Here is a 27,956-nt window from a genome sequence, read left to right as displayed (position 1 = left end):
TAGGGTTAGGTTAGGGCTGGGGTGCCTTGTAGTGCTGGTATGAACATGGCCCAGGGTGCACTATTCATATTCAAAATCTAATTCAAATGAAAGTCCACCCTGCAGTGTATACAGTAATATGTCACATATCCTAATGTGCTAACGCGTCCAGAGCTTGTGGGGGCATGTCCTACACACACCTGAGGAAAGATAGATTACTCATACGAACGTCTGATATGATTCAAACATACGTCTGTTGTTCAATCCCCTTCCTTGACTCTCACAGCTACAAGAGCGGAGTTGTGACTCTGAACGCTGAACTCAGATACTTGCCAGGAAGACCCCAGCTATCCCATGCATCCATCCATCTATATACCGATCCATTCATCCATCCATCCATATACCCATCCATACGTCCATCCATCCATCCTCTTTCTGATAAATTCGGGTCAGGGTTGTGGTGGCATTAGGGCAATTGGAGCAGGCCAGATGTTCCTCTCCTCCAACTCATCCAAAGGAGATGCCAGGCCTGATATAATCCCTTCAGCGTGTCCTGGGTGGGCCCCTGGGTGTCCTCCCAGGTGGATGTTCCTGGAACACCTCCAAAGGGAGGTGCCTAGGGGGCACCCTTTTCAGATACCCTACCCCAAACACTGACCACATATTGAGCTCTAGTGCTCCTTGCATCCACAGTTCCTTGGCCAGGGCTATGCGGTCTTTAACATGACCCCTTGAATCAAGTCATGCGAAGGGCATCCATCTTGTGAACGCACGGAAACTGAATAAAAACGGAATAAAACCACACAAATCCATACTGCACATTTCTCTGGACACACATATATATGTATTTTTATTACTTATTCAAAATTCCTAACACAAACATCTCAGAAGAAAAAAAATAAAATAAATACCATCCCATACATCACATTTAACTGCCAACCAAACATTTCTGATAGTAGAAATCAGGTCCCAAAAAAAAAAAAAAAAACTGCATCCAGATCAGACATAAAAACAAACAGAAGTATATAAGTATATATACGGAGTATATACAAAATTAGGACTTCATTTGTTTTGGTATTCCTGTGCTTGATTGTGTTTAATCAGGTTCGGGCTGACCTCTGACCTCCGTAGCCTTGCAGAAGGAACACAGCCCCCATAAGCGCTGAATCCAAAATGGCCGACTCGGAAAACACAGACGCCAAGCAGAAAAAGCCCCCGGACAGGGCACTGAAACCAGGAAACCAGGATCCGCTGAGGAGAGTTTATCACATTTCTCTCTCTTTTCCTGTCAAAGGCAGTCTGTTTTTCAGCTCTGTGCCGTTTCTGCTGAAACAGATAATATAAAGCAGCACATCTGGCTGTCTCAGCGCCAGTCTGTGTGTGTGTGGTAGCGTGTTTCCCCCACGCTGTGCCGGAGGGAAGAAGGTGTTTGAGGGGGGGGGAGGATGGGGTAACTTGGGCAGGCCTCCCCGAATGGGGGCCGGTTTAGGAGGGGCCCCCACCTGCTTCTGCCTCCTGGTTCCTGGACCCGGCGTCTTCTGGGGGCGGTGACGACTCAGAGCCCTCCCCCGCTGGAAAGGACAACAAATCAGAGCTCATAACGACACAGCTCAGAACACCACAGCCAAAGATATAGCCAATCACAGCTCTGAACACCACAGCCAAAGATATAGCCAATCACAGGTCAGAAAAACTCAACCACTCAGCTTAGAAAGACACTGCCAATCAGCCAAGTGACTACACTTTAGAAAATGGTGCCATGGAGTGTGCACTGTGTGGCTGTGCATTAATTAACCCCTGTGAAAGTGCTTGGTTGGACGGTCACTGGCTGCGTGTGTGCTATGTCCAACTTAATGGGTCAGTTTCACAGACATAGATTAAGCCTAATCCTAAACTAAATTCAATTTCCAATGGAGATTCTCAATTTAGTGCAGATCTGTGTCTGTGGAACCGGCCCAATGCATTCCCCAGTGAACGCACGGCAATGAATTTCAAAATCCAATGATATGCAGGGCACATTTGCAAAAGGTAAAGCAAGCGTCTGCCTCTTTTTAGAGCATCCTCAAGTGCCAAGAGTAATGATTATGATGGGTTCTGGGCACTATTTCAGGAAACAGAGCAGCAGTATGAATACATAAGCCATGTCCTGATTAGCAGAAACAGCGTAGTCACGAGCAGAATGGGCTACAAGTTGGCTTGTCCATGCTCATTTTCAGAGAAGTAAAATTAAGTCAAACCTCCATCCCTGAGCTTTAAATCTGACGAGGCTATGCTCAGTGGTTTTAATCACCCAGGACTGCAGGACTAAACAAATCTTAAGATGCAAATGATCCAGAGAAATGCACGTAACCACACTCGAGTTCAACATCCAGGGGGGGCAACGAACCAAAACCACGTGGTAACAGCTGCCTGAGTTCATATTGTGACAGCATTTCCCCAAAGAACAGGCAGGTACGAAGGGTGTTCTGAAGGGCAAATGTAGTCGTCCTTCCATTTTAAGTTTTTTAAATCCTAAATATGGGGCAAAACTTCTCAAAACAAACACGTCCAGTTTGGCTTTAATCTCCAGCCTGTGTTACCCATAAGGTAATGCGTGTTCAAACTCCACGGTTGAACGCAGAGACTGGGCGGCTACCCATCCAATTTCATCCTGGGTTTATGGGTGGCCACCTACTCCATAAAAAAAAAAATCCCTCCTTTAAGCTACAGGCAGCTAAAGAAAATGCATTTGCTTAATTTTCATGCTGAATTTTTGTGCTGAATGTATTTTCTGTCTGAAAAACACTATACAAATAAAGTATATTATTCATATTATTGTTATTATTATAAAGTCAGTGCGCTATACAATTTTGGAAACCACATATCTGTAGTTCTATCGATTCTCATTTGCGGTCATACTTCATTGAACTTAACAAAAAAAAAAGTTTAAAAAAATCCCACGGAATGTGTTATGCAAAAGATCCTATTGTCTAAATTTCAACTGAGCAGAGATGGCAAACATTCCCTTTGTTCTAGGAAATCTGCATGACAAAAGGCCTCTGCATTTGCAACCAGGACAGGAGAAAAATGGCTGAACTGCATTATGGGAATTTCCCTGCAAGTCAAGTAAGGAGAACGGTCAGTCGCGCGCAGATGTGCAGTTGTTGTTCATCTTGTGCAGCAGACGGGCCAATGTTCCCATGTAAATCAGAAGCTCTTTAGGAAGCAGGTTATCAGCAGACTGGCAGATAAAGAACGCTCACATCCTCATAGCGGACGAGTCTTTCCGCCGGCTGTCTGAAGCCTGCCAGTCGCTGCAGGCGCTCCGCACCCAGAATCACTTTTGACCTCGGGGGACCCCCCTCACAATTAGTCAGAATTAACGAGGCAAGAAGACGAAAGGCTAACAAGGGCCGATTGTCCTCCGAATGTTTCCTCCAACAGCTATTATAAACAAACACTTTCACACCAGTGTCAAGGAACATCTTGAGAGCCTGACGAAAATATGAGCTGGCTTCCGAGCTTGGCAGCGAGTAGCCTTTTGGAATGAGAAAAAGGCTCTTGCATCTTAGAGAGCTTTAAATCAACCTTACAAGCACTCTGCACAAGCCTCGGTTTGTCCCGTGATTATTTCTAAGAAATACATTTTGTGGAGAAATATATTTCTCTCATACATCTACAAACCACAGTATACCATGGGCAAGTCCATCAAAAGGTGAAAACAAAAAGAAAACCAAGAAAACAAATATAATATATATATATATATATATTGTAGAAAATATTTAATTGGTTGTACTACATTATAAGACCTACAATGTTACTGGAAATGATAGATTTGATCCAAGAGGCCTCTCATATATTTGATATGGCTCCCATAAATAAGCACCACTTAAATGGCTCCACTGCAGCCATCGAACAGGTCAGGTCATACAGAAAATTTTATTTTTCTACCTCAATAAGGCACTCATTATCCATTTGTACTTGAAGTTTTGGCGGGAACAAATGTGTTAGAGTTAACTGCATGTTCACCACACCTGCAGTGCTTGCACAATCAGGTAGCTCAATAGCCACACACTTTATCATTTGTATGGAGTTAAATGAGAAAAACAAGGAGAACAACTGCATTTCACATTAAAATCAATTGACTACATGGGAATGAACACGCGTGTCGACCATCGAGAAATGAACTTCTGTGATTCCCTAACTTTGACGCTGCCATCGAACATGAAGCGATGGCCACAGTGGAGCCGCTGTCATTAATTGCGATGGATTCGTTCCCTCAGCGTCCGACGGCTGATGGCGATGGCTGACATTGATGGCCGCAGTGGCGCTGTGCCATAAGATGAAAATTTGTGTTCGGAATAATATAATTGTTTACAATTTAAACAATATTAGTGGTTCCATTCCATTTATAATTAACTCTGCGAACCCAAGCTGCAAACAGATATGTAAAGTGTTGGCTTGTGGATTGTAAGCCGACAAGTTGTAACGTCGGTCACACTATATTTATGTAATTACTGAAAAAAGAAAAAACATTTTCTTTGATCATTATTCTGTGCTTATTACGGAGATATAGTCTTTACATTGTGTTAGATGCAATTTTCTACTTCCAGTAGTTTGAATACAATTTTGAATCAAAGCTGACTAGATTATTTGCATGGCCATTTTTTGTAACATCAGTCACGCGGCAAACGCCCACCACAGCATTACATTACATTACATTAATGGCATTTGGCAGACGCTCTTATCCAGAGCGACGTACAACAAAGTGCATACCCATAACCAGGGATAAGTGCCCTGAAAGACCCTAGAGGGAAGTACAATTTCAAGTGCTACCTGTACAACAAAGATGAGGACCAGGGCCTATTTGATGTTTTTTTTTTAACCGCAACACGCAAAAGTAGGAACAAACCCCTTAACAAGACAAACACTGCTTACCTAGCCAAACTAAAACATCCTGATACACAAGTAAATCACAGAAAGACAACAATTAAGGTTTACAGTACAAAGAAGCACGTAGCTAAAGATGAATTGACAATATTTCCATGTCAAACAAGGGCCTAGTATAGTTAGCCAAAAACCTTGAAACTTAATAATAAATACAGTGGCAGCTGTACAATAGTACTTGTCACGAAGCTCTCCAATTTGTAATGTAATGTAATTGTAATGTCAGTTATGACGGATTTGCCTCCATTGTTTTTGCTGCCCGTTTAACCCTTTCAGTCCCAGGCCAAATATGAAGTGACTCAGCCCAAAGGGCTTTTGGCTTTGGTTGAGAAGGGTTTTAATAGGGGCTCAAAACAATAGCATAACACGCATTTTGATTGGTTGAAAAAGCGTGAGGGCGAGAGAGCCAGTACGGTAGTTACGCTTGAGTGCCATACGGCACTCCTGGAACTGAAACGGTTAACCAACTCGTCCGTAACGGGAGAAAGCCAATCACGTTCTGCTGCTGAGGACAGTAATAGTCCAATAAAAGTACTTATGTATTCATGAACATCATGTCAGCTTACCCACTATGCATAGCACGGACAGCGAAAGCACACCCAATAAATAGCGCGTTGAGCCATTCCAGGTTTGACGAGAAGCAGGAGAGCATTGAGCTCCGTGCAGCACACGAGCCGGCTCACAGCAAGACCCGGAATGGCTCAAAGCCCGGGGCCGCTGGAGCGCCGCCCCTGTCCTGCACCATTGGCCAGCGCTTACCGGTCGACTCCAGGTTCATCTGGGCCATGTCTTTGGTCAGCTCACTGGTGCCCGTGCTCGCTCCCTCCTCCTTTATGTCTGGCACGGCGTTCCTGCGACCGGCGCGATCGCAGGTGATGAACTCAGAGTACGAGGTCTCCACGTCCATCATCTACCCATGACCAGCACGCACATTACACCTGAGAGAGAGACACACAACATGTCCATTACTGTGCATCATCTGTACCTTTCCAAAAACAGCATGCTCCATTTTGTCCTAAGCCAGTCGGCTCTCCACTAGTGCACTGCAAAAGAATGTCTGTCTTAACAAGCCTTTTCTTCAAGGAGAAAATATTAGTAGAAAATGTTTGTTTTAAGTCACCATTTGCTTGAAACGACCAGCCTGCTCTCCACTGGAGAAGTCTGCTAATTACAGCCAAAATACAAACTCAATCTAACAGCCTGCTCTCCACTGGAGAAGTCTGCCAATTAGCGCCAAAATATGAACACTATAATCTGGGACTCCAAGCACTCTCAATTTCATCACGTTTGACCCAAGATATATTTAAACAGACACGGCTGGCTCTAAGATGGAGTCCAGACGCTAAAATAAGCTCATGATTAACAGGTACAGCATAACATCTCCTTCTAAGGGCGCAGAAATGTTCCGTGAGAGGAATTGAAGCACAGGAAGGAATTTGGTAGGATTTACAAAGCATTCATGCATTTACGTATGCATCCATCCGCGTATCTCTCCCTAGCCATCTTAGCCGTTTCTACCTTTTAACTTGCCCCTCAAATCCAGACAGGGACTCTGAAATGTAAGAGCACCATTCCCCAGAAAGACCATCCACCCCCAAACACAACACACACATCCAATAGACCCAAAACTACCACACACCCAGAAGAAAAACACAAACTATTTTATACCATACAGGCCACACAGTACAATAGGAGAATCAGTGACCATTTTACACCTTACAAGACACATCAGGAGAGCTAGTGGTTATTTTACACCCTATAACCCATACACAGTACTACAGGAGAGCCGGTGGTTATTTTACAACCTATAACCCATACACAGTACTACAGGAGAGCCAGTGACTATGTTACACCATACAGGCCACACAGTACTACAGGAAAGCGAGCAGCAATTTCACACCCTACAGGCCACATATACTAGCCACAGACTATTTTACATCCTGGAGTCGACAGAGACAGTTAAGTCTCCATTATTGTAGCTCAATAGCTCAATTGAGTCTTGCCGTTTTACAGAGCTGAATAATTTTGCCTCTTTTTAAAAAGCCAATTGGAATGTTTTTTCGTAATGAAAACCACACCACCTAATGCATCATTTAAAAGTTATTGGTGTTTTACCGGTGAAAACAAAGCCATTTTTACTTCCAACTTCAGAGGCTGGATTGGGATATATTAATATTTTATTATTTTATGCTTATACGTTTAGCTCAAAGAAGTCCCAGCAATGCATGAAATGAGATCTCAGACTGTATATGAGTGGATAACACATGTGTGCAATTCTATGAAGAAGAGTGGCTTGATTTGTGGCACAATATTATCACATTCAATCATTGCATGGAATTGTAAGCCTGGACAGGGATCACATCAACAAGAGCTGTGGCAAAGTAGGTAATCAAGATCCAAAATGATGCCATTAGAAAATAAGTTGAATGAGTCAAACTTGTCCGAATTGGCTTATGAAAGTGGCATTTGGAAAAAAGCTACGACTATTAATTCACAAAATCACCCTGTCTTTTTAACAACAGCTTTTTAACATTTAAATTTGGCAGCACAAAACAAATGGTGCATACATTTTGAAAAGCTTGAGAAAACAGACACTCCAGGAAGAAGTGTCCCATCCATGTTCCTTAGTCATCCCTCTTTTCTACTTTAAGTGGGTGACAGGAACCTGCCAGCGTTTCCAACAGCACAGCTGCTGCTCCCAGCGAAACCAAAGCGAGAGAGGAAGAGAAGACCAGACCTCACACACAAACCTGAAGAAGTCTGACCTCTCTGATGCACTGTTAAAAAGATGACATAGTACTAGCAATGCTGGCAGTTGTGAGGCAGGAATATTATCTGGATGGACTACATTACCCATCAGCACCATAATCTGGATGGACTATATTACCCATCAGAAAATTGACCACAGAAACGGCTGCCTCCAGAGTCCAAATAAAGTTTTGTCAAACTCAAGTGTTCTCACGGTCGCTCAGGTGTACTAGGCTGAAGGAGAGGCCAGAGCTTAACGTTGTTTGTGGTCTTGTGCAGCTAAAAATAGGAAAATAGGAAACACAGAACTAAATATCTGCATTTATATAGCACCTTTAACCAAAGCGCTGTACAATTGATGCTTCTCATTTACCCATACACACACACACACAGACCAATGGAAAATGGCTGCCACGCAAGGCACCAACCAGCACGTCAGGACCAACTGGGGGTTAGGTGTCTTGCTCAGGGACACTTGGACACACTTTTGTCGGCCAACTTTTGTCTCTCAGTTGCCCAGTTGCTCATTTTGCTGGCCATTGGCCAGCTTCATGTAAAATTAATGGACTTCCGGCAACCCGTCGACCAAGTCAGTCACTGAGAAAACAGCGATCGGAATATGAGTCTCCTCACACTGTATCTTCTGACTTGGCCAGAAAATAATGTCTCAGTGGTGCCTCACACACCTTTGTTAACCATCTCTGTGGGACATTAATGCTGCAGATAGCCATTTTGTCTGGGCATTAGCATGACTGTGATCAAAGAGCTTGATTCAAAGAGTGATTAGTTCATACTTTGTAGGAGCATCCTTGGTATTTGCCCCGCTTTGTTTTGTCTGGTGTACTCGATGACCATTTACTGTGTTTAACAAAACAACTATGTTTGGTGGGTCAGTGCAGTTCTCATTAGTGGCAACAGCTTTGGGGAAAAAATGGGGAAGCAATGTAGGAAAAGCAGAGCCAGAGCTTTCTTCTGTAATTCAGGAGAAACAGCAAGAATAGCGTGCCATGCTTTCATCTGTAATGCTGGAGAAATAGAGCCAGAATGGCGTGCTATGTTTTCATCTGTAATTCAGGAGAAACAGCCAGAATGGCTTGCCATGCTTTCATCTGTAATGCTGGAGAAACAGAGCCAGAATGGCTTGCCAAGCTTTCATGTAATGTAGGAGAAACAGAGCCAGAATGGCTTGCCATGCTTTCATCTGCAATGCTGGAGAAACAGAGCCAGAATGGCGTGCCATGCTTTCTTGTAATGTAGGAGAAACAGAGCCAGAATGGCGTGCCATGCTTTCATCTGTAATGCACAGCCGTGGTGCGGTTACCCACATGACAAATAAGCCAGGCTGCACTGGGCCATCAGCACAGCTCATTTCACTCCTGTTTCCTAACACACAGTGCGGTGCCACAGAAACCAGAAAATGTAGCTTTTTAGGGGGAATTCTTTTTGAATTGGCCAGCTGCCTTTCCCACCAACACACGGACCTAAGGCCTGCTGGTTCCCAAGGGACTCCTCCAACATTCCTCTCACGTCATGTGACCCTTCCTGGACCGTTTCTTTTGATTAAGGCAGTTATAAATGGAAAGGATCACTGGGGTCACCGCCAGTTCATAACCGACACTGCTGGGGAAAAGCTAGGGCGGCAGAGAGGAATAGTGGCATGAGAGCTAGGCTCATAACATGAAGATTGCAGGTTCTGTTCTCATAACCCAGAGCCACTGTAGCCGTCACTGAGGCTGCGGTATGAATGAGTACCATGTAAATAAAACTAAAAAGTTGGTGTCTCAGTGGCGCAGCCTGTAGAGCACTGACCGCATGCTCATTGCGAGCCACGACGTCGGCGGTTCGAATCTGACCGTCAGACATTTGTCGCATGTCTTTCCCTCTCTCTCGCTCCCATTCTTCCTGTCTCTCTATACTATACTGTCCAATAAAGCTGAAAAAGGCCTAAAAAAAAAAAAAAAAAAAACCTACATCTGTGCAAGTCACTCTAGATAAAAGCGTAAAGAGAGTCCGACAAATGCAGTTCAGTCAAGTGTGGCACAGTGAGAACACACCCCGCTTAGGATGGTTTTTGGCGCCGCAGGACAATATTTAGAAAGACCTCCAAGGGCACCCAAGTGCTGTAGAGTGGTGCCCAACATGGCCTGGACCAAAGCCGCCTTGGACTGTGCCAGAGACCCCCTGGAGACTGGCCTAGGACTACAGTGCAGTAAATACACAGCGTATTGATTGGTGGACTACAGTGCAGTAAATACACAGCGTATTGATTGGTGGACTACAGTGCAGTAAATACACAGCGTATTGACTGGTGGACTACAGTGCAGTAAATACACAGCGTATTGATTGGTGGACTACAGTGCAGTAAATACACAGCGTATTGACTGGTGGAGTACAGTGCAGTAAATATAGCTATCAAGCTCCTTTCTAAAATCAGCCACAGGCAAGGCTTCATGATTGGCTGTCCCAGTTTGCTGAATTTTTTTAATGCACTCATAATTGGGTTTTTCCTGTGGGTTAAAACAAACCCTGCAGTTAATTATAGAGTCTTCATTTCCTCTCAGTCACACATTTTCAGGTCACAGGTGTTGGAGGTCACATTTAAAATCCACCCACGCCTTTCATCTGAAATAAAAGCATTTTCACAGGCGTTTACCTCGCGGTTATCATGCACTTTGGATATCTCAACTGGAGCTTGACATTTAAACCAGACAAATTTGAATGACGACGCGGCGACACCGAGTCACATGTCCGTCACAAGGCCAATCGAGCGCGAGCACACCAACTGGAGTGAGCAAGTGTGAGACTGGTAAATGATTCTCTGAAGCAACACACGAGGAACTCTAGAAATAAACAACAAGAATATGGATGCTTCTGCAATGGCTAGAAGTGCATTGCAGCTTAGAAAACACCATTACCACCCCATTAGCACTATCTGCACCATTATTACCCCATCCGCTAAGCTGGCAGGCGCTATGAATTATTTAATGTTGATAGGAAAAAAATATTTTCCAAGAAGCCATCACTCTCTCTCTCTTCTTAATCACCTCAGTTTCTGCAGAATATAAGAATTCCACCCACACGCGGAAGTGCTATAAAAGTGTATTGTCAAAAAGCCTTTTTGCTTCAATTTCTCTCCATGGGTGGCCGAAATTCATATATCAAATTCTAGGTACTTCATCCCTGTACCTTAGTGGAACTGCTAGAAATGTACTTGTCCCTCATTACTACATCCAAGGGCTCTAATTGGTTAATGTATATATTCTCTCAGGCGATCTGCATGACGCAATTGTGCCCTCTTCCTCTTTTTCAGGTTTGTTTTCAAACTTGTCTTCACAGAATAAATGCCTTATTTCACTTAAAGGGTAAGAACCACATGATGCCACACCCCACAGATATGAGACCAATGTCTTTGTAGAGGTTTTTCATGAAATTAAACTGAAATTGTTGTTAGTATGGCTAACAACTGACAGCTGTGCAGACACACCCAGCAAGTGACGATGGAAAGTACTTCTGTGGTGTGTGACGTCACGGTGGGAACACAAGCAGCTGCGGTGTTATACTTCAGGTGTTATATGTAGACATATCGGTGTCAACATATTTAATTGGAGGTCAATGGATAGTATCTTTTGGTGAATGGTTGACATTTATATAGCGCCTTTATCCAAAGCACTGTACAATTCATGCTTCTCATTCACCCATGCTCACACACACCAAAGGCGACTGGCTGCCACGCAAGGCACAAACCAGCTCGTCAGGAGCATTTTGGGGTTTGGTGTCTTGCTCAGGGACACTTCGACACAGCCAGGACGGGATCGAACCGGCAACCCTTCAACTGCCAGACGACTGCTCTTACTGCCTGAGCCAATTATCATTTCTTCTGCACCACAATGCACAAATAAAATGTATAGCAAATGTATTTTTTTGCCAACTCTTCCATGGACTTCCCTTGAATTTTGTATGCATGTCTTCTACTTGATCCTTTCTGCATTTTACACCAATTAAGAAAAGCACAGCCATTTAAATAGAATATTTGATCTGGCCTCTTCTTCAACATAAACTGACAGGGTGGCGTGAGTGGGTTCTCTGAACCCAAGTCCCTTATGCATGGGACTTCAGGAGGCCTCCATTATGGTCATGTCTGAGTTTCCACATGGTTCCTGAAGGGGTTGCCCTCTTCTTGAGGAGTTTTCCTCCTCCGCACACTGAGTGCATGTTAATTCAGGGCATTAGTGATGTGCATGTATACAAGGGGGTTTGTATTTATAATCGATGGTGCACATGGACTGCTGCCACAGGGCCTCTTCTTGTGGTTTCAGAGTGCTTTTATTTTATTCGCCTTTTTATGGCCTTTCCTGGCTTTCCTGGCTATCCCGTGTGTGCGGGAGACGAACAGTGAGGCATCACTGCTTTTAAATCACCCTGCACCAGACGAGGGTCTCAGCCCCAAAAACCTTGGAACTTGGGCCCACTTCTGAGCACTCCTGTACCACTGCATTATCAATACGTAGGTATTATCTGCTCCTAAAATAGCTCTGTCTTTCACACATACTTACATATATTACACTTCACAGTGCAGGTGGATAACACATGCACTAAATATTATGTTAAGAGTGCCAATGTAGCATAGAGATAATTCTACATTTCGATTGAAACAAGCCAGCAGAATGTGATTGTATAACTAGCAACTATGTTTACACATAAGAGTGGAACAAATTCAGACATTCATGATTAATGAGTACAGCAAAGAGAAAATACAGGTAAAACTATTTAAATTCTTGAAATCGTACAACTCCAACAGCAAAAGTGCCTGGATTGAATCCTCTGCTTAGCACGTTCGATTCCTGGACTGGAGCCATCATGACCAAGCCTGTGAGTGAAAAATGGAGCACTGTCCCTTTAAACCATGCTGTATGCGAGTGGAGCTCCAGGTGGCCTGCTGTTTTTCTGCTTGCGGTAAACACATTATAGGGCGCTTATTAAGGGTGAAATCTCACACATTAATTAGGACTCGCCTCCAGTCTGATCAACAATGGAACAAACGGAGAGCAGACAGATCACAAGAGGCACGCTCCAACCAGGCCAGGGACCTTCAGTCTAAACTCCTCCTCATGACTACAGCAATTTAATGTTAAGATTTTTGTTTTTGTGATAGCAAAGCGCAGATTTGCAAGGCCAATAGTCACCAACGTGAATGCCGATTTGGGGAGAAGAAGAGGGCCGTTGTTGGGTAAATTTTTTTTGTCATATTTCGTGGCTGATGTTGATTGAAGCCAGACCTGAGAGTACGTTAGATCCAAAGAAAGACAATTTCCTGAGTGAGTGCAGACTGCTGACGGCAGAAACTGTCACTTTTTGCTCAAGTGCAGTTGCACAAAACAGAACAGTAGAAATTCAATGCAAAAATGGTCATGGCAAGGTTACAGGTCTGAATCTTTGGGTGTGCACATTAACTATTTCTTGCCATCATTATCGTTCACACAATATGATTATGTGGTAATAAGCCAATAACGTTCATTGTTAGGACATCAGATGAACCCTAAATTACTACCTGATCTCCAAGCAGGAAAGTCAATTCACAGTCAAAACACTGCTTTTGCTCCCTTGAGGAGTCTAAGTGATATCTATGCACATGGATATTTATGCTTAAAAGTGTATATTGTCCAAAGGTAAGACACCTGCTTCACAAATCAATGATGGAAAATATATAGAATTTTGAATTAATAGGCTTAGAAAACATATGTTATGTCCATTTTCATGGCTAATGGTTTTTAATTTGTATCATTAAAGTTTTCTAATGGTATTTTCTGGGGAATGCGCTCTCCCACAGTGAGTTCTGTGGTCATCTCAGGTTTTAAACAACCTACTTAAGAAAAACCTCTCTGTTCACCAGAAATGCCATAAACTCTACACAACTGCAAACAATTCCCTCTGCACCCACCCCCCTGTAGGTATGCTTCACATCCAGGAGGGAACACCTGGAAAGATCAAAGGGAAAAACAACACACCCTCAGAATGGAGCTATAAGAAAACATTCCTGTTCCGGCATTAGAATCCTTATGAATGTCATTCCTGTTCCGGCATTAGAATCCTTATCAATGTCATTCCTGTTCCGGCATTAAAATCCGGCATTAGAATCCTTATCGATGTCATTCCTGTTCCGGCATTAGAATCCTTATCAATGTCATTCCTGTTTTTATCGTTTTATTGTCATCATCAGCATAGTAGTAGTAGTAGGCCATGTAACACTCTACATACCACACAGTACTACATTCCCCAGGCCATAGTTGTTCCTAAGCCCAGCATTTTCTTTACTAGGATTGGCCATTCCTGGAGCTCCATAATTCCAGGAGTCTCGGTAGTATCAGGCCTCCAGGATTTCTGGTAATAATTCCAGATAACCGATTAACTCTAGTCAAACTACTATGACCAGCAAGCATCCCCTACACTGCCCAGAGACACTGGAATGAAATGCATAGCCCTCCGTGAATATATGACTAAGAAAATGTGAGTGCAGTATTATTTTTTCATTAGTAAAAGTTGATGTTTAAATCAAGAAGCCATGTTAAATCTAGCTTTGGGTTGACAGGAGGTCCCTAGGAAGATCCCTAGGAAACCACTGGAACTGGTCTGCCAGATAATGGCGTCCTCCATTTGACTAAAAGCCGGGGCTGCCATACATCACAATGAAACATTTATAGCTATTACTGTGACAGCTGAGAGCGACAATGGACAGGGAGGGGAATATGATTTTTAGTTTTAAAAGAAAAAGTTCTTCCAAGAATGGAAATGTACCTGAAGGACATCTATGTGTCTGTCTCTACACTTATCAAGTAATTACACCATTTCCTCACTGACAAGATTTTCCAAAATATCTTCCTTCAAAAATATAATCGACCCAAATCCAAAGAGAGGGGACATATCCTATGTGTGGGGCTGTCAAGTGCTTTTAGCAGGCACATATATACTGCATTACAGGCTGTATGGTGAGTGGATTTGGGCTGTCATTCGGGATACAACAGGACCAGTGCTACAAACAAAAATCCACCACGTCATTCTAGCAATACGAAACAGATTTGTTTTCAACATGCTTTTAGGTTCCGCCACGTTTTTATGCCTCTTCCCAAGTGTAATAAACACGCATTATCCACACTCGCAAATACAAAGCACCGTTTCCATGTCGTCTTCAAAGTCCATTAAAACTCCTTCAGCCAGACTCTGAAGCACACAATGCCTGATTTTACCGTGCATCATACCATCCATTGGGAGATAGGGAGACGGAGAGAAAGAGAGAACTTCTGCGTGCTTGGTTCCCAAAGCTCGCTCTTAGCAACGAGTAATTACGCACTCGGTTCGCCACTCAACATTCAATTAGAGGCAAGCCCGCCGTTATTCGCAGCTCGTTTTATTACTTTAAGCAGCGGTGCGCGGTCGGCCATAGCGTTCGCACCGTTTGAACTGTATCGTTATAACAACCGCAAAGACGTAGAGACTGCTTTCTTTACACAGCAACCTGGGTGCTTCTGCCATTAACTCAGGGAAGAAGCACCCAGCTCCTCTTTCTGAACTTTGATCAAGTACGCCGAATATATACGGGTTTTGCAGGAAGTAATGAATCGTCCATCTTGTGTGGAAAAACAGAGACGCACTTCGTTACCAACAGTTAAAGCTCAAAAGATTAGCAAGAACTGCGCGTTAGTTTGGTGGCAGTAACTGACTAGATATCAAGACGGTAAAACCAGAGATGTTGTAATCGGAAGTAAAATCACTGAAATCAGGTTATTTTCTTTTCATTACAGCCAGATACCATGGAAACAGGACACTCAAGAAATAACATACCAGAGGCAAAAATACTTTTAGGAATAAATAAACAGGGCTATGTGGGCTGAAAATATTATAACATATCATCGGGCAGTGTAAATTGGAAGCCAGTCCATTTCAGATTTGGCACAGAAACAACATCTTATTCCATGTACTGATTCTACAGTGCCGAACATCCTGCCCCTTTCCCTCCTGAGCTCATGGACCGCTCCTATCGGACCACCACCCTAAGGTCCTGTACTGCAGCAGGCCTACTCTGCTAGTTTAATACCTCAACCCAGAGTTAAGTTTGCACTTAAAGGGACAGAGTCGCACTTAAAGGGACAATGGGTAAGATTTTTGTGTTAAAACATTGTTACACAACCATTCCCATTGTTGAAAAAGGCTCACTCACAAGTTGACTCACCCTCTGCCTGTGTTTATAGTCCTTATATTCTGGTATCAAAATATACAATTGAAAGGCCGTCACTCTGTACCAAAACATTGCACGGCTATACAATAATTCAAGATCATTGTTTGATCAATGGTTCTAATTGCCACAGCCAATGGCGGGGGGGCTTATTCTGATTGTTCGCGTGCAGCTGCCAAAATTGCGCTCCAGACAAGCTATCAATGAAACTGTATACTATTGCTTATTATCCAAGTGAAGACTACGTGTCTAGTTATAAAACAATACCAGTTCGCTATCGGTAGCAACAAGCAAATTAGCCATAGTTAGCTCAACGAATTTACAAACATCCAACTGAGGCAATACGAACATAGTAGTGAGCGTTGTGAGCATTGTTGCTCACGTGTTGTGTCTCAGGTGGATATTTGTCAATTCGGCTCAATAAATAATATTAATATATAATAATATGATATATGAATAAATAAATGAAATAACCACTATCTTTTTGTGTGCCCCTGATAATAATGCTTCTTCAGTTCTCACACACTTCTCATATACAAAATATGTCTTCCACACTACTGGTTTCTATATCTCCAATTAGCATAGGAATCATGATAAATTTCTATAGCCAGACCGTTGTCCAAGCTGCACCAATCTGGAGACTTGAGACTTGACTCGGCATTTGATGGCTTGTGAACATCTTGGCTTCAACCTATTGGAGGCTGGGCATCACCCCTATAGCCAGATTCCTTCAGAGATTTCTTCACATCGGGGTGTTTATTTTTTGCCACTGTTTGAGAGTTTTGTTCCCCACGAGGGAGTGTGTGTGTGTGTTTTCTTTTTTTTCTTTTTTTATACCTCTTACTATCTGGGGATTCCCTTCTGTAACTCTGTAAAGCATCTTTGTGACAGATTTCTGTGAAAAGCACTATCCAAATAAAATTGAATTTAACTTCACAGTTGTGGCGGGCAGGAGAGCGAATTGAAAATTGTTCCCATCAGCGGCACAACGTTGGAAACGATTGTACATAGACTTTGCAATCTCAGAAACATTTTCAAACTCGCCATCGAACATAATTGGTTTTTATACACAGCTGCAGGTTTTTGACGGTCATTGGGACACACAGTTAGGGGTGTTTGCCAGTCATTGGGACATAGTTAGGGGTGTTTGCCAGTCATTGGGACACAGTTAGGGGTGTTTGCCGGTCACTGGGACACTATTCTGTCACCCTCTCAGCAGGTGCTCATGGCATCATTTCCACAGGAGACCATGAAATAACAGAGCGGTCTGCATTGTGAGCAGTGCCCTGGCCTTGCTCGGCGTAAATAAATAACAGCGTGGTGGATAAGCGCGGTCAGACTGTGCCCTCGGCATCCTTCCTCTTCCTCTTCCTCATCCTCCCATCGGCGTGGTTTAGGTGTCAGCACTCCATTTCTCACGCACGAGCGTGCCGAACCCCCGTGACCCAAACCTCGGACCGCAACACCTGCCAGGGCCTGACATTCTGCTGAGCCGGGAAAGCACCGCAGTTTTCCCAGACTTCATCAGGGCGACGGGGGAGGAGGGGGGAGGTTTCCTCAGCCCCGCGCAGCTGCAATCCTGCAGTAGTAGCTTCTCAGCAGGGCTCCAGAGCCACATCATTAAGCCCACTCTGGGGGCGGCCAAACCCCGGCCCTGCCACTCAGCAGCGCGATGACGCACACCAGCACCGACCTCCAGTTAAAATTACACACTTTAAATATATACAGAAACTCCCAGCAACACTTTCCATTTATGCACTCAACCTTAAAATGTTGTACTTGTAAAAGCAGTGTAGTGCATTGCACTCATAAATGCTCGCCCTGCCTTAGTTTTCTTTTTCCTGGAGTTGTTCTCTTCTATGGTGATCCTGACCTGACTGGTATCCTGTTTTGCACACAGCCACTTTAACTCTCGGTAAAAAATGGCTCCAAAAGGAACCTTGCGATTCAATGGAAGAACCCCATTTTAAGGTTTTTTGTCACGCAAATGGTTCTTTGGCTAGTCTCACCATAGAGGAAAAAAGCTCCCAGACAAAGAACCCTTTTCATCCCTTCAATCTACATGCAAATATTTATTATTAAGCTATTCAGGTCAAGTGCCTTATTCAAGAATACAACAGTTGTGTCACACCCAGGATCCGAACTGGCCAGGTTCTGGTTAGTTTAACTCAGATGACACTAAAGCCCTGACTAACCTGTGCTATATCAATTCCCCCCTTTAACTCTGACCACATTAATGATATAGGAATAGGATTTCAGTGCATTTAACACACTGTATCAAGACCTTAGAATGAACTAACTGACATGTTTGAGGAAAAAATAGTTAAACATGTTGTTTATATGGAAATTTGAACGTACAATATCAAAATCCTATCAAAGTACTTTGAGGGTGTCTGTCATTTTGATCTATGAAGGATTGCCCTGCATTTCAGTTTTGCTGTGTTAGGATGCGTACGCTTTGAAGCTCAATATCTCAAACCTATTCAGAGAGCAGATCGAACCCTATATTTGAAAAAAGGCCACGGTATCAGGATCCCAAACTAGAATGGTAGTTCAATGCATTTCAGTGTGTCGCCCATCAGCTAAAGCCTTTACAAGGCCTAAATACATGACCAGCTAATTGAGACACCACAGAAACGTAGCTTACACACACTGCAGCCCTCTAGCACTGCACTCTTTTTCCCAGCATCACGACGGAATCACTTAGTCCAAAATAAACACGGAAAATCTAAAATGATCACAATATTACTAATGTTCGGTAAACAAGACAATCTAGACTTTCAGAGAAAATAAACCAGAAGTAATTTATGAATTGTGGAAACGTAAACACAACATTCTGAAAAGTATGTTTCACAGTTTTCTGGGGAATGTGTGGGACCACGAACCCCAGGACCCTAGTTCGGGAGCCGCTGGTCTTGGGAAATGAGCCTGTGGGCTAGTCAGCAGGAGGTCACAGGTTCAAATCCGAGAAGAGGCATTGCAGCTCTGCTGAACATAAACTTCGCCACGGTAGGGCAGTAGTACAGATTGGCACAAACTCAAAAGATAAGCCAGGATTCCAAACTGGGGTTTTACACACACTACTGTATATATGCCCTGATGTCATACATTACATTATTCTCATCTTTCAGATAAAGCAAACCATGCCTGATTGACACTACTGTAAATATTTATATAGGACAAAACGTCAAATGTCAATAGAGAGCAGCTATTTAATGAAATCATGAGTTCAAATAACCCCTGCACTGTAGCATTGAAATCAGATGTGGTCCATGGTGACAGGGAAGCCATTTTCAGGTTCTGAAGACTGGATGAAGTTTGGGAGCCCCCTTGGCCGATGTTATGCCAGTCGCCCTGGCAGATGGGCCATAAACCATACACTACAGGACATTACATGCATTTAGCAGACTCTTATCCAATTAGAGTGAAAGAGCGTAAGTGTATCTGCCAGAGTTATGAGAGGAACAGAGCAGGCCTAACACCATTAGATCAAAATCAATAAAGGGCCGAATCAAGTCAACTTGTGTCAGCTTGGGGCTGTAAAGCAACCAAGATTCATCCTTCACAGACCCCCTACAGTGCCTCCTTCACAGACCTCCTACAGTGCCTCCTTCACAGACCCCCTACAGGGCCTCCTTCACAGACTCCCTACAGTGCCTCCTTCACAGACCTCCTACAGTGCCTCCTTCACAGACCTCCTACAGTGCCTCCTTCACAGACCTCCTACAGTGCCTCCTTCACAGACCCCCTACAGTGCCTCCTTCACAGACCCCCTACAGTGTCTCCTTCACAGATCACCTACAGCTGGTAACACTGTTCTATCACATCCTGGATGGGGGAAGCCTGTTCTGGCCCTGTGCACTCAGCACGCTGATCTCTGCAGGAACAGCATGGAGAGGAGGCCATTTCACATTTCACCCAGACCAGGAGTGCAGCACAAGGACAGGAGCTGTGAGAGCAGATAATGGTAAAGCACATTGTGGCATCGGTGTTCAACAGGAGTACTGTGGGTGGGAACACAGATGTGGGCTTAAATTAGCGCACTGGCAGCCCCCTTGCCACAATGGGGAGCACTCCATTTAGGGAGGCACCATTTTGAAATCTCGGCTGATATCCAAGAACAGATCATTCTGGTCATGTCATGGTCATGTCAGCCAATATCAATAGTCTTTCCATTTCATTACCACACCACACCCATTATACTGTAATTAAATGCTTGGTCCAGATGTAGCTCTAAAAACCCTGCTTTAGGGTCACTCATTGTTAAGAACAGCCACAAGCAAGGCAATTAGATAATTTGTTCAAAAATGATACAATGCCAAAATTGGGCCTGACCAGAAAATGGCCAAAAATATTAGTCTTGGATCTTCAACAAAGTAGACAGTAAGGTTGAAACATTCCAATCAAAATTAAACTATGTTCTTCAAACGGTATAGTAGGCCTAATTTGATTTAAAATTTGAGTTGATTCTGTGAGGCATTTGCACGTTTTGATCGATTCAAACAGGCCCTCAAGTTACAGGAACATACTGCAGACATGGTCAGAGTCATCACTGGAAGCAACAGTTTCACCGCGTCTGCATTCACTGAAGGAGATGAGCACACTTCACTTCTAATGTAAACATAGAAAAGTTAACATTTATTTTGGCTTATCAAACATCTTAATTTGCTCTACAGGAAGACCCTCCAACACTGTACAAATTGCTACTGCACTGTTCGCTGAAGAAAAAAAGAAAAAGAAAAAAAAAAACGGGGAAATCTGCTCCCTTTAATAATCACAAAAGGCACATTTAGAATCAACAAAAAGCTGAAAATAGATATCTAATTTTTAGCCGATACCTGACAACCGATAATCATTTCCCCGTCATGGCGGATAACAGATAATTACACATAATTTATGGTAATTTTCACTGTATGCGAAATGTTCACATTGTAATTAAGAGTTTGACGTACTGTAAATGATAAGGGTGCCATGTTTGTGATTGTGAAAGTTAATGCTTAAGCATTTGTATGCTGACGCTGTAAATTGGCGTTCTCTCAGAACTTTCTCATTCGTTGCTTGTTTTGTTATTGTGAAATAAGCCTATGCTATTTTATCATTAGCTGCCGTTCAATTATTATTATTTTTTAAATAATTTATTCCAGATTTTTCTTTTTTCCTCCTAATTTGGTAGCCAATTGTACCCTTTCTAATACAATTAGTGTTAGCTGGTGGATACACCGAAGGGATCTGGCGATCTGAGAACAACACGCCTTATTGTTTGCCATACACACTAGCCGAGAACTTTATTAGGAACATTTTTACTTTATTACACCTACTTATTTATGCGAATGTCTAATCAGCCAATTGTGTGGCAGCAGTGCAATGCCTACAATCATGTAGGTATGGGTCAGGAGCTTCAGTCAATGTTCACATCAACCATCAGAATGGGGAAAAAATTTGGTCTAAGTGACTTTGACCATAAAATGATTGTTAGTGGCAGACAGGGTGGTTTGAGTATATCAGAAACTGCTGATCTCCTGGGATTTTCAAGCACATTAGTTTGCAAACAAACAAAAATCCAGTGGGCAGCAGTTCTGCAGACAGAAACGCCTTGTGAATGAGTAATGTCAGAGGAGAATGGCCAGACTGGTCAAAGCTGACAGGAAGGTGACAGTAATGCAAATAACCACACATTACAACAGTGGTATGCAAAAGAGCATCTCTGAACACACCATGCATCATAACTCCAAGTGGATGGGCTACAGCAGTAGAAAAATAAGTCTAATAAATACCTAATAAAATGCTTGGGAGTGTAGGCTTCCTCTGATCAATACTGGAAATGAAACAATTTCAGTAACAGTGACCGATATAGCTGGCCATGTATCACACATCCATAATGTCATTCCACAAACTTTTCTCCAACCACTTCCGTTGGCTAAATGCTGTACAGTGATTCCACATCCTTCCGGATTGAAAACTATGCAAAAAATGATCAGCGAAAGTTTATACTCAGATTAACAGTGGTGTAGGCCCCTGTAGACGCTGGAAATGAGTATGATGGGGTTGTGCCAGCCCATTTGACGGGTGGAGCAGCACTCAGGACGGGAGGGTGGGGAAGGCTGTATCCTTTCCTGGATCCACTCTGTATTATTTCATTATTGAGCATTTATGTGATCTGAAACATACACTACATTACTTTAAACCCCATGAGCCACAGATGAAGAATGACAGCTGGTGTTGTCCTTAAGACTCTGCGGTTGAGGCTAAATTACAGCTGAAACCCCCTTGTTATGGGGTAGAGCTTATTAGCTAATTGAGCCAGAGTACCGGGTGTAAACAGAACCCTGAACAGTCATTCAACCACCCTGCCGTAATGGAACACCCCTGCCCATCCCCCCCCCGGACTTCTACCCCATTCTGGGTCTCAGGGGGCAGTTATACTATGGGCCTGTATGGGCCTGTAGCGTAGTGGTTAAGGTACATGCCTGGGACCCACAAGGTTGGTGGTTCAATCCTGGTGTAGCCTCAGTAAGATCCGCACAGCCGTAGGGCCCTTGAGCAAGGCCCTTAACCCTGCATTGCTCCAGGGGAGGATTGTCTCCTGCTAAGTCTAATCAACTGTAGGTTGCTCTGGATAAGATAGGTAGATAGGTAGATAGATATGACTTTGTTAATCCCCAGGAGGGGAAATTCGGTGTTAAGAGCATCTGCCAAAAATGCCATTAATGTTATACACCCCACCTGCAGACTTCGAGCCCATATTGGGTCTCAGGGTGCAGACATGTCTGCCACCCTCAAAAGCCATTCCAGCACTAGCGCTGGTCTAGAGGCCACTGAGCAGCTTTCAGCCAAACAGCAGAGAAATAGAGCGGTCCGGCGGGTCCTAACTCAGCGCTATGCTCTTTAAACAAGGTGAACAAACCGGCGGACTGGCAGCTGACGGCTCATTTCAGCTTTGGCCTGAAACGTAAAACTACAGGCCAGAACGTCCAGGCAACTGTCACCAGGGAAGCACCTGCGTGCTATTCTAGACTGCAGTAACACACGCACGCAAGCCCTTCCCCCTTCCCCGACCCATTTGGGTCAAAGGTCAAGGATCAAAGCCATGCACAAAACTGCAGATTAAGACAGGCATGTCACTGAATAAATACCAAGATTAAATAATTAGCTAGGACATTAAATAATTAACATTACGTTGTTGCTCACACGTCTAAAGCATGTGGACAGAGACCAAATAACTTTTGCAAGAAATACTTTTTCTTAGATCAGGTTTGTTCAATTCTCAGAATGCCTGCCAAAGGTTGTTTTTCCAAGTATTATATTTGGTTTTCAAACAGCCACTTATCTCACGGGAGTCTACTATGCAAAGAATTCATCGGTCAACCAAAGCCAACTTTGTGTGGGTGTTAAAAACCCTCTGAGAAAGACCGGATCTCTTTTCTAAACCGCAAGGAGGAAACCAGCCATCATCTGCAATGGAAGCTCATAACGAAGCCAACGTTTAAAAGGGAAAACTTTCACAGGGCCGTCTGCAAGACGTGCGGACATCAAGTTTCGCCTTTTCCTCAATTTAGCCAATTCTTCATAACCCCGCCCCATCCACTTCCTGAAAAAAACAATTTGAATTCATCATTATGTACCATTGGGCATGCATGTCAATTAAATGCCTGTCAGTTTTACGGTCCCCTCCAATTTAATGCCCTTTCACGCAGCGGTGTGCGAATTCTTCTACCCCTCCTCATTTGACGTCAGTCAGATGAACTTCCCGCCCTTTCCCCAGACAATTAGTTTCACTTTGCGTACGTCGTATCGTGCTGCTCCAACCTCAGCCTGTCGTTAAAACAAAGAGGCTGACAACTCGATCTCACAGTAGCGTCTCAGTCTGCTGAACTGCAATCAGTTTAGCCTTCTAGCTGTTACTGAGGTCAGGATATGGACAGATGAACCCTACTCCTACTCAAGCTGTGTGTGTGATTTTTAGCTGATATGGATTAATGTCAAGATACGGACAGATGAATGAGCTCTGAGCTGTGACAGCTTTGTTAAATTCTGCCACCCCCTCCCTGGTGTGGCATGTGACACCCTCATTAGTGCGTAAGGGAGCTAATAACAGACTGGTCACTGTCTGGCAGGCATAGCTGGGAATGGGGTGGGAGGTTACTGCAAAGCGCGATAGAATGCGCTAGCGGCCTAATTTCCCTGAGCGGTGCCCGTTTCTGCTCAGCACTGTACAACAGTAAAAGCCCACGGAGGGTCGCAGTGTTAATAATCATCTTCAAAACCGTCCACGTGAATACCGAACTTTAACCTTAAGGTCCGGTACTATTCAACAGATGGTGGGGCAGGAGATGATATGGAAAAAGAATGAATTAAAACAAAATTTTTTAAATATGACCAAAATCATTTTTACATGTCAGTCGGGTAGAAGACTGTCAACCGATCCCCAAGGGAGTCATTTTATATGACCACGCCAGCACTCACTGCAGCGACTGCGACATGAAGGTAATGGTCTCACTCTCCAGTACCAAGGCCCAGGCTTGATATATATACCAAGGGAAGCACTGAGGGGATCATCTTATTATGACACATCCTGCACTGATCCTGCACTGATCCTGCACTCATCCTGCACTCATCCTGCAGTCCCCTGAGCTCAGAACAGAGGATAGTCGCAACAGCAGACTCCTCAGCACCCAATAAGAATACAGAATACTGGATGCTTTTGGTCCCTATTTAGACCAACTTTTATAATTTGGTCCTTAACTTACTTCAACAAAGTTATAAACACCCTCCCCTCCACCCCCCAGCAGTTTCTGAGATACTCAAACCACCCTGTCTGCCACCAACAATCATTCCACAGTCAAAGATAAATTCCCCCCCCCCCATTCTGATGGTTGATGTGAACATTAACTGAAGCTCCTGACCCGTATCTACATGATTGTATGCATTGCACTGCTGTCACACAATTGGCTGATTCGATAATCTCATGAATAAGTAGGTGTAATAAAGTAAAAATGTTCCGAACAAAGTGCTTGATGAGTGTGTATGTGTATACTAGCTTGTTAATGCAAATATTTAATCAGCCCATCATGTTGCAGCAAGTAAATGCATATAAGCATGCAGACCTGGTCAAGATGTGGCTGCTGTTCAGACCAAATATCAGAATGGGGAAGAAATATGATCTAAGTGACCGTGGAATGATTGCTGGTGCCAGACAGGGTGGTTTGATTTTCTCAGAAACAGATTATCTTCTGTGATTTTCACATACAACAGTCACATCCAGTGAACAGCAGTTCTGCGGGCAAAAACGCATTGTCAATGAGAGAGGTCAGTGGAGAAGGGCCAGACTGTTCGAAGCTGACAGGAAGGTAACAGTAACACAAATAACCACACATTACAACATTTGTATGCAGAAGAGCATCTCTGAACACACCGCGTCAAACCACTAAGTGTATAGGCTATAGCAGCAAAAGACTAAGAAGTCAAAAAAATAAGTCATAAATACCTAACAACGTGCTCACTAAGTGTATGTATGTCTGTGGGTGTGTTGCATTTCGTCGATCAGGAAAACATGATGTAATATTTCCCGATACAAACAAGAATGGCGTGTCTGGATTTGAAACAGGTTATGAAATTAAACGGAATGAAAATGCGAATGTTTATACAATTTACTACTTTCCGCCATAACACCGTCCCCAGTTGTTGGGTTTTAAATGATGTCCATGTAGCTTGTGTAGCAATGGTGTACTCTAGCGCCATCTTGCGTATGACTTCCTCACTGCTGTAGGCCCGTGCTCACGTGTCTTTCACATCGACGCGCTTTAGCGCTTCTCCCCCATCGAAGTCGCAGAGGACGACATGGAGATTTCATCGTAAATTATCGTCCACATTAGGTCTTCGTAATGTTTAGCCGTTAAATGCAGCGACGTTAGCGGCCGCTGAAAACCTCAACCTCGAATTCAGACCAAGAGTCCAATGAACTGGAACGTCTCTTAAATCTCACAGGTTGAAATCAGCCGGTCCCATCGTAATCGAGACCAGTGGCCGAAATCTCCAAACTCGAGGTTTAACCCCCCCATGAAGGTCGTTCCAATTCGTCCAATTCGTAGCCCTTGGACGACGAAAATGTTGCCGACGGTTTACAGTACGCCAACAATAGCTTCGACTGCGCTTCAAACTGCAAATTCTTGCAATTCATCCGTGGGCGTGCGAGCGTGCGTGCGTGGTGCTGGTATGAAATATGAAATTCATACATAAGTCAACGAAGCCATACACAGTCTTCCGTGTTCGGTACATACAAGGCTGCATAACCGAAGAAACATCATTCATAGCTTGATCGATACAAATTGACAGTGTTTCTCCAAAATATAAACTACTTAGTCTTTCGTGTCGACGACACCAGACACCGTCTTTGTGATGTAGAATAAAATATATTTCTCATTCTATGGAAAGCACATCATTGCACATGTGGGTTTTTTCCAAAACCACAGCATTCGTGTCGAGACATTAAATTATGCCAGATAATGAAAAGCCCGTTTAAATCATAGCTAGCCTATTGTAAAAGGCGAGATTTGCTTGCTAAAATAAAATAAGAGCCCCAACATCGAAAACCCACCGTGAGTAGACTAGTCCACTTTTACGCATTTCGCCATCCTTCCAAATTCAGACATCAATGGACCAAAATGTCTTAGCCGCTTTTAAGAAAATAAGAAAACTAGCTAGCTAGGTCATCCAAAGCGTTGGTGGTACGCGGGTGGTGATCATTCGCAATGCAAATTGTTTAACAGCGAAGAGAAGACAACAATAATATTGCGTTTAACTTGATATTAACGTAGTTACATCTAGCCACTCGCTTATTAATCACTGATTTGGCTACGACAAGGATTCTTTTTCACTATCGGATATATGTTTTCCTTACAATGCTAGACTAAGCGCTCCAACTATCCAAATTAGCTACTTTCTCCCATCGCCTCAAATGGAGGACGGTGCTTTTGTTGCAAGTAGTAGCCAGGCTAGAAAATATGTTATGCTTTGTTCCAAGTTTCACAAAAACTCAAGGCTAAACAATGTTTTTCGTAAAAATGGACTGACCTTGATTTGCAGGGGTTTCTTATATCCACTACTTTCAACGAGAGCTGCTTCTCAAAGAAGCGACGGCCGAGAAGTTGCCCGTTTTCCTGGCAACATCTGGGAGGGATCCGCTCCGTCTCAACCGCAACTCAGACTGGATATTGGAAACCATCCTTCATAGGCGGAGTGTGTTTCTCTGACAACCCCGGTAAACAATAAAGGGGAGGGGACGGCGGGGGTTGGTCTCAGAACAGCTGTTTCCAAAATGGAGTTAGCCAGCACAACTCATTCCACGGCCAATCGCGCCCCCTTCCCTGACTCCCATACGACTTCAAACGAAATTCATATACAGATCAGTTGTGCACGGAATCAACGGCATATCTATCATCGGAGGCTATCCGTGGCAGGCGAATGCGGATATGCTATTTTGAGTCAGAAAAGCTACTCATGTATCGCGCAGGGGCGATTCTGGTGTTTGTGTCCATATAACTATAAGGTTTTTCGCTGAAACTGCCTGCGTGACCTTGGTCGGATTAGTGTCTCCCAACACGAACTCAAAATCGTTACGAAGGCATTCAGGAATTTTACAGACATTCTTCGGTGGTGGCTAGAGTAACCGCCTGCAGTAATATATAATATGGTTACGCGAGGACACAGTGTTCACAAGCTAAATATTAAGATACAATAAATATGAAATCTCTAAATGTGTAAATAGACTATAGCCGTGGTTTTCAAACGTGGTCCTAGGGGACCCCTGTGTATGGTGGTTTTTGTTCCAACCACAATTGCAATCCAAGATTTTCAACAAGCTGTTAATTTTTCTAAATTAGATACTTGCCATGCTATGCATGCAATGAAGAATAAAATGCCGACATTCATATTGTGCTTATTATGCTATATTGCAAACAATTACATTAAACGAGGTAACATAAAAGATTGGCATTTATATAGCGTCTTTATCCAAAGCACTGTACAATTGATGCTTCTCATTCACCCATGCACACACACACACACACACACACACACA

General features: G+C 43.5%; 1 protein-coding gene across 1 annotated transcript; it reads right to left on the bottom strand.

Annotated features, from left to right (window-relative positions):
• Positions 1-794: 794 nt before the first annotated feature.
• Positions 795-27,116, bottom strand: pkig (protein kinase (cAMP-dependent, catalytic) inhibitor gamma). Its single transcript, XM_061259004.1, has 3 exons — positions 26,951-27,116; positions 5,665-5,843; positions 795-1,550 (listed from the first exon to the last, which is right to left on the bottom strand). The coding sequence occupies exons 2-3, from the start codon at positions 5,813-5,815 to the stop codon at positions 1,465-1,467; spliced, it is 237 nt and encodes a 78-aa protein (XP_061114988.1). The 5' UTR covers positions 5,816-5,843; positions 26,951-27,116; the 3' UTR covers positions 795-1,464.
• Between the last annotated feature and the right edge of the window lie 840 nt (positions 27,117-27,956).

Source organism: Conger conger, chromosome 10 (assembly GCF_963514075.1).
Source record: "Conger conger chromosome 10, fConCon1.1, whole genome shotgun sequence".
NCBI lineage: Eukaryota > Metazoa > Chordata > Actinopteri > Anguilliformes > Congridae > Conger > Conger conger.
The sequence above is the reverse complement of the archived record's forward strand: the minus strand, read 5'-3'. Positions and strand labels throughout refer to the sequence as shown.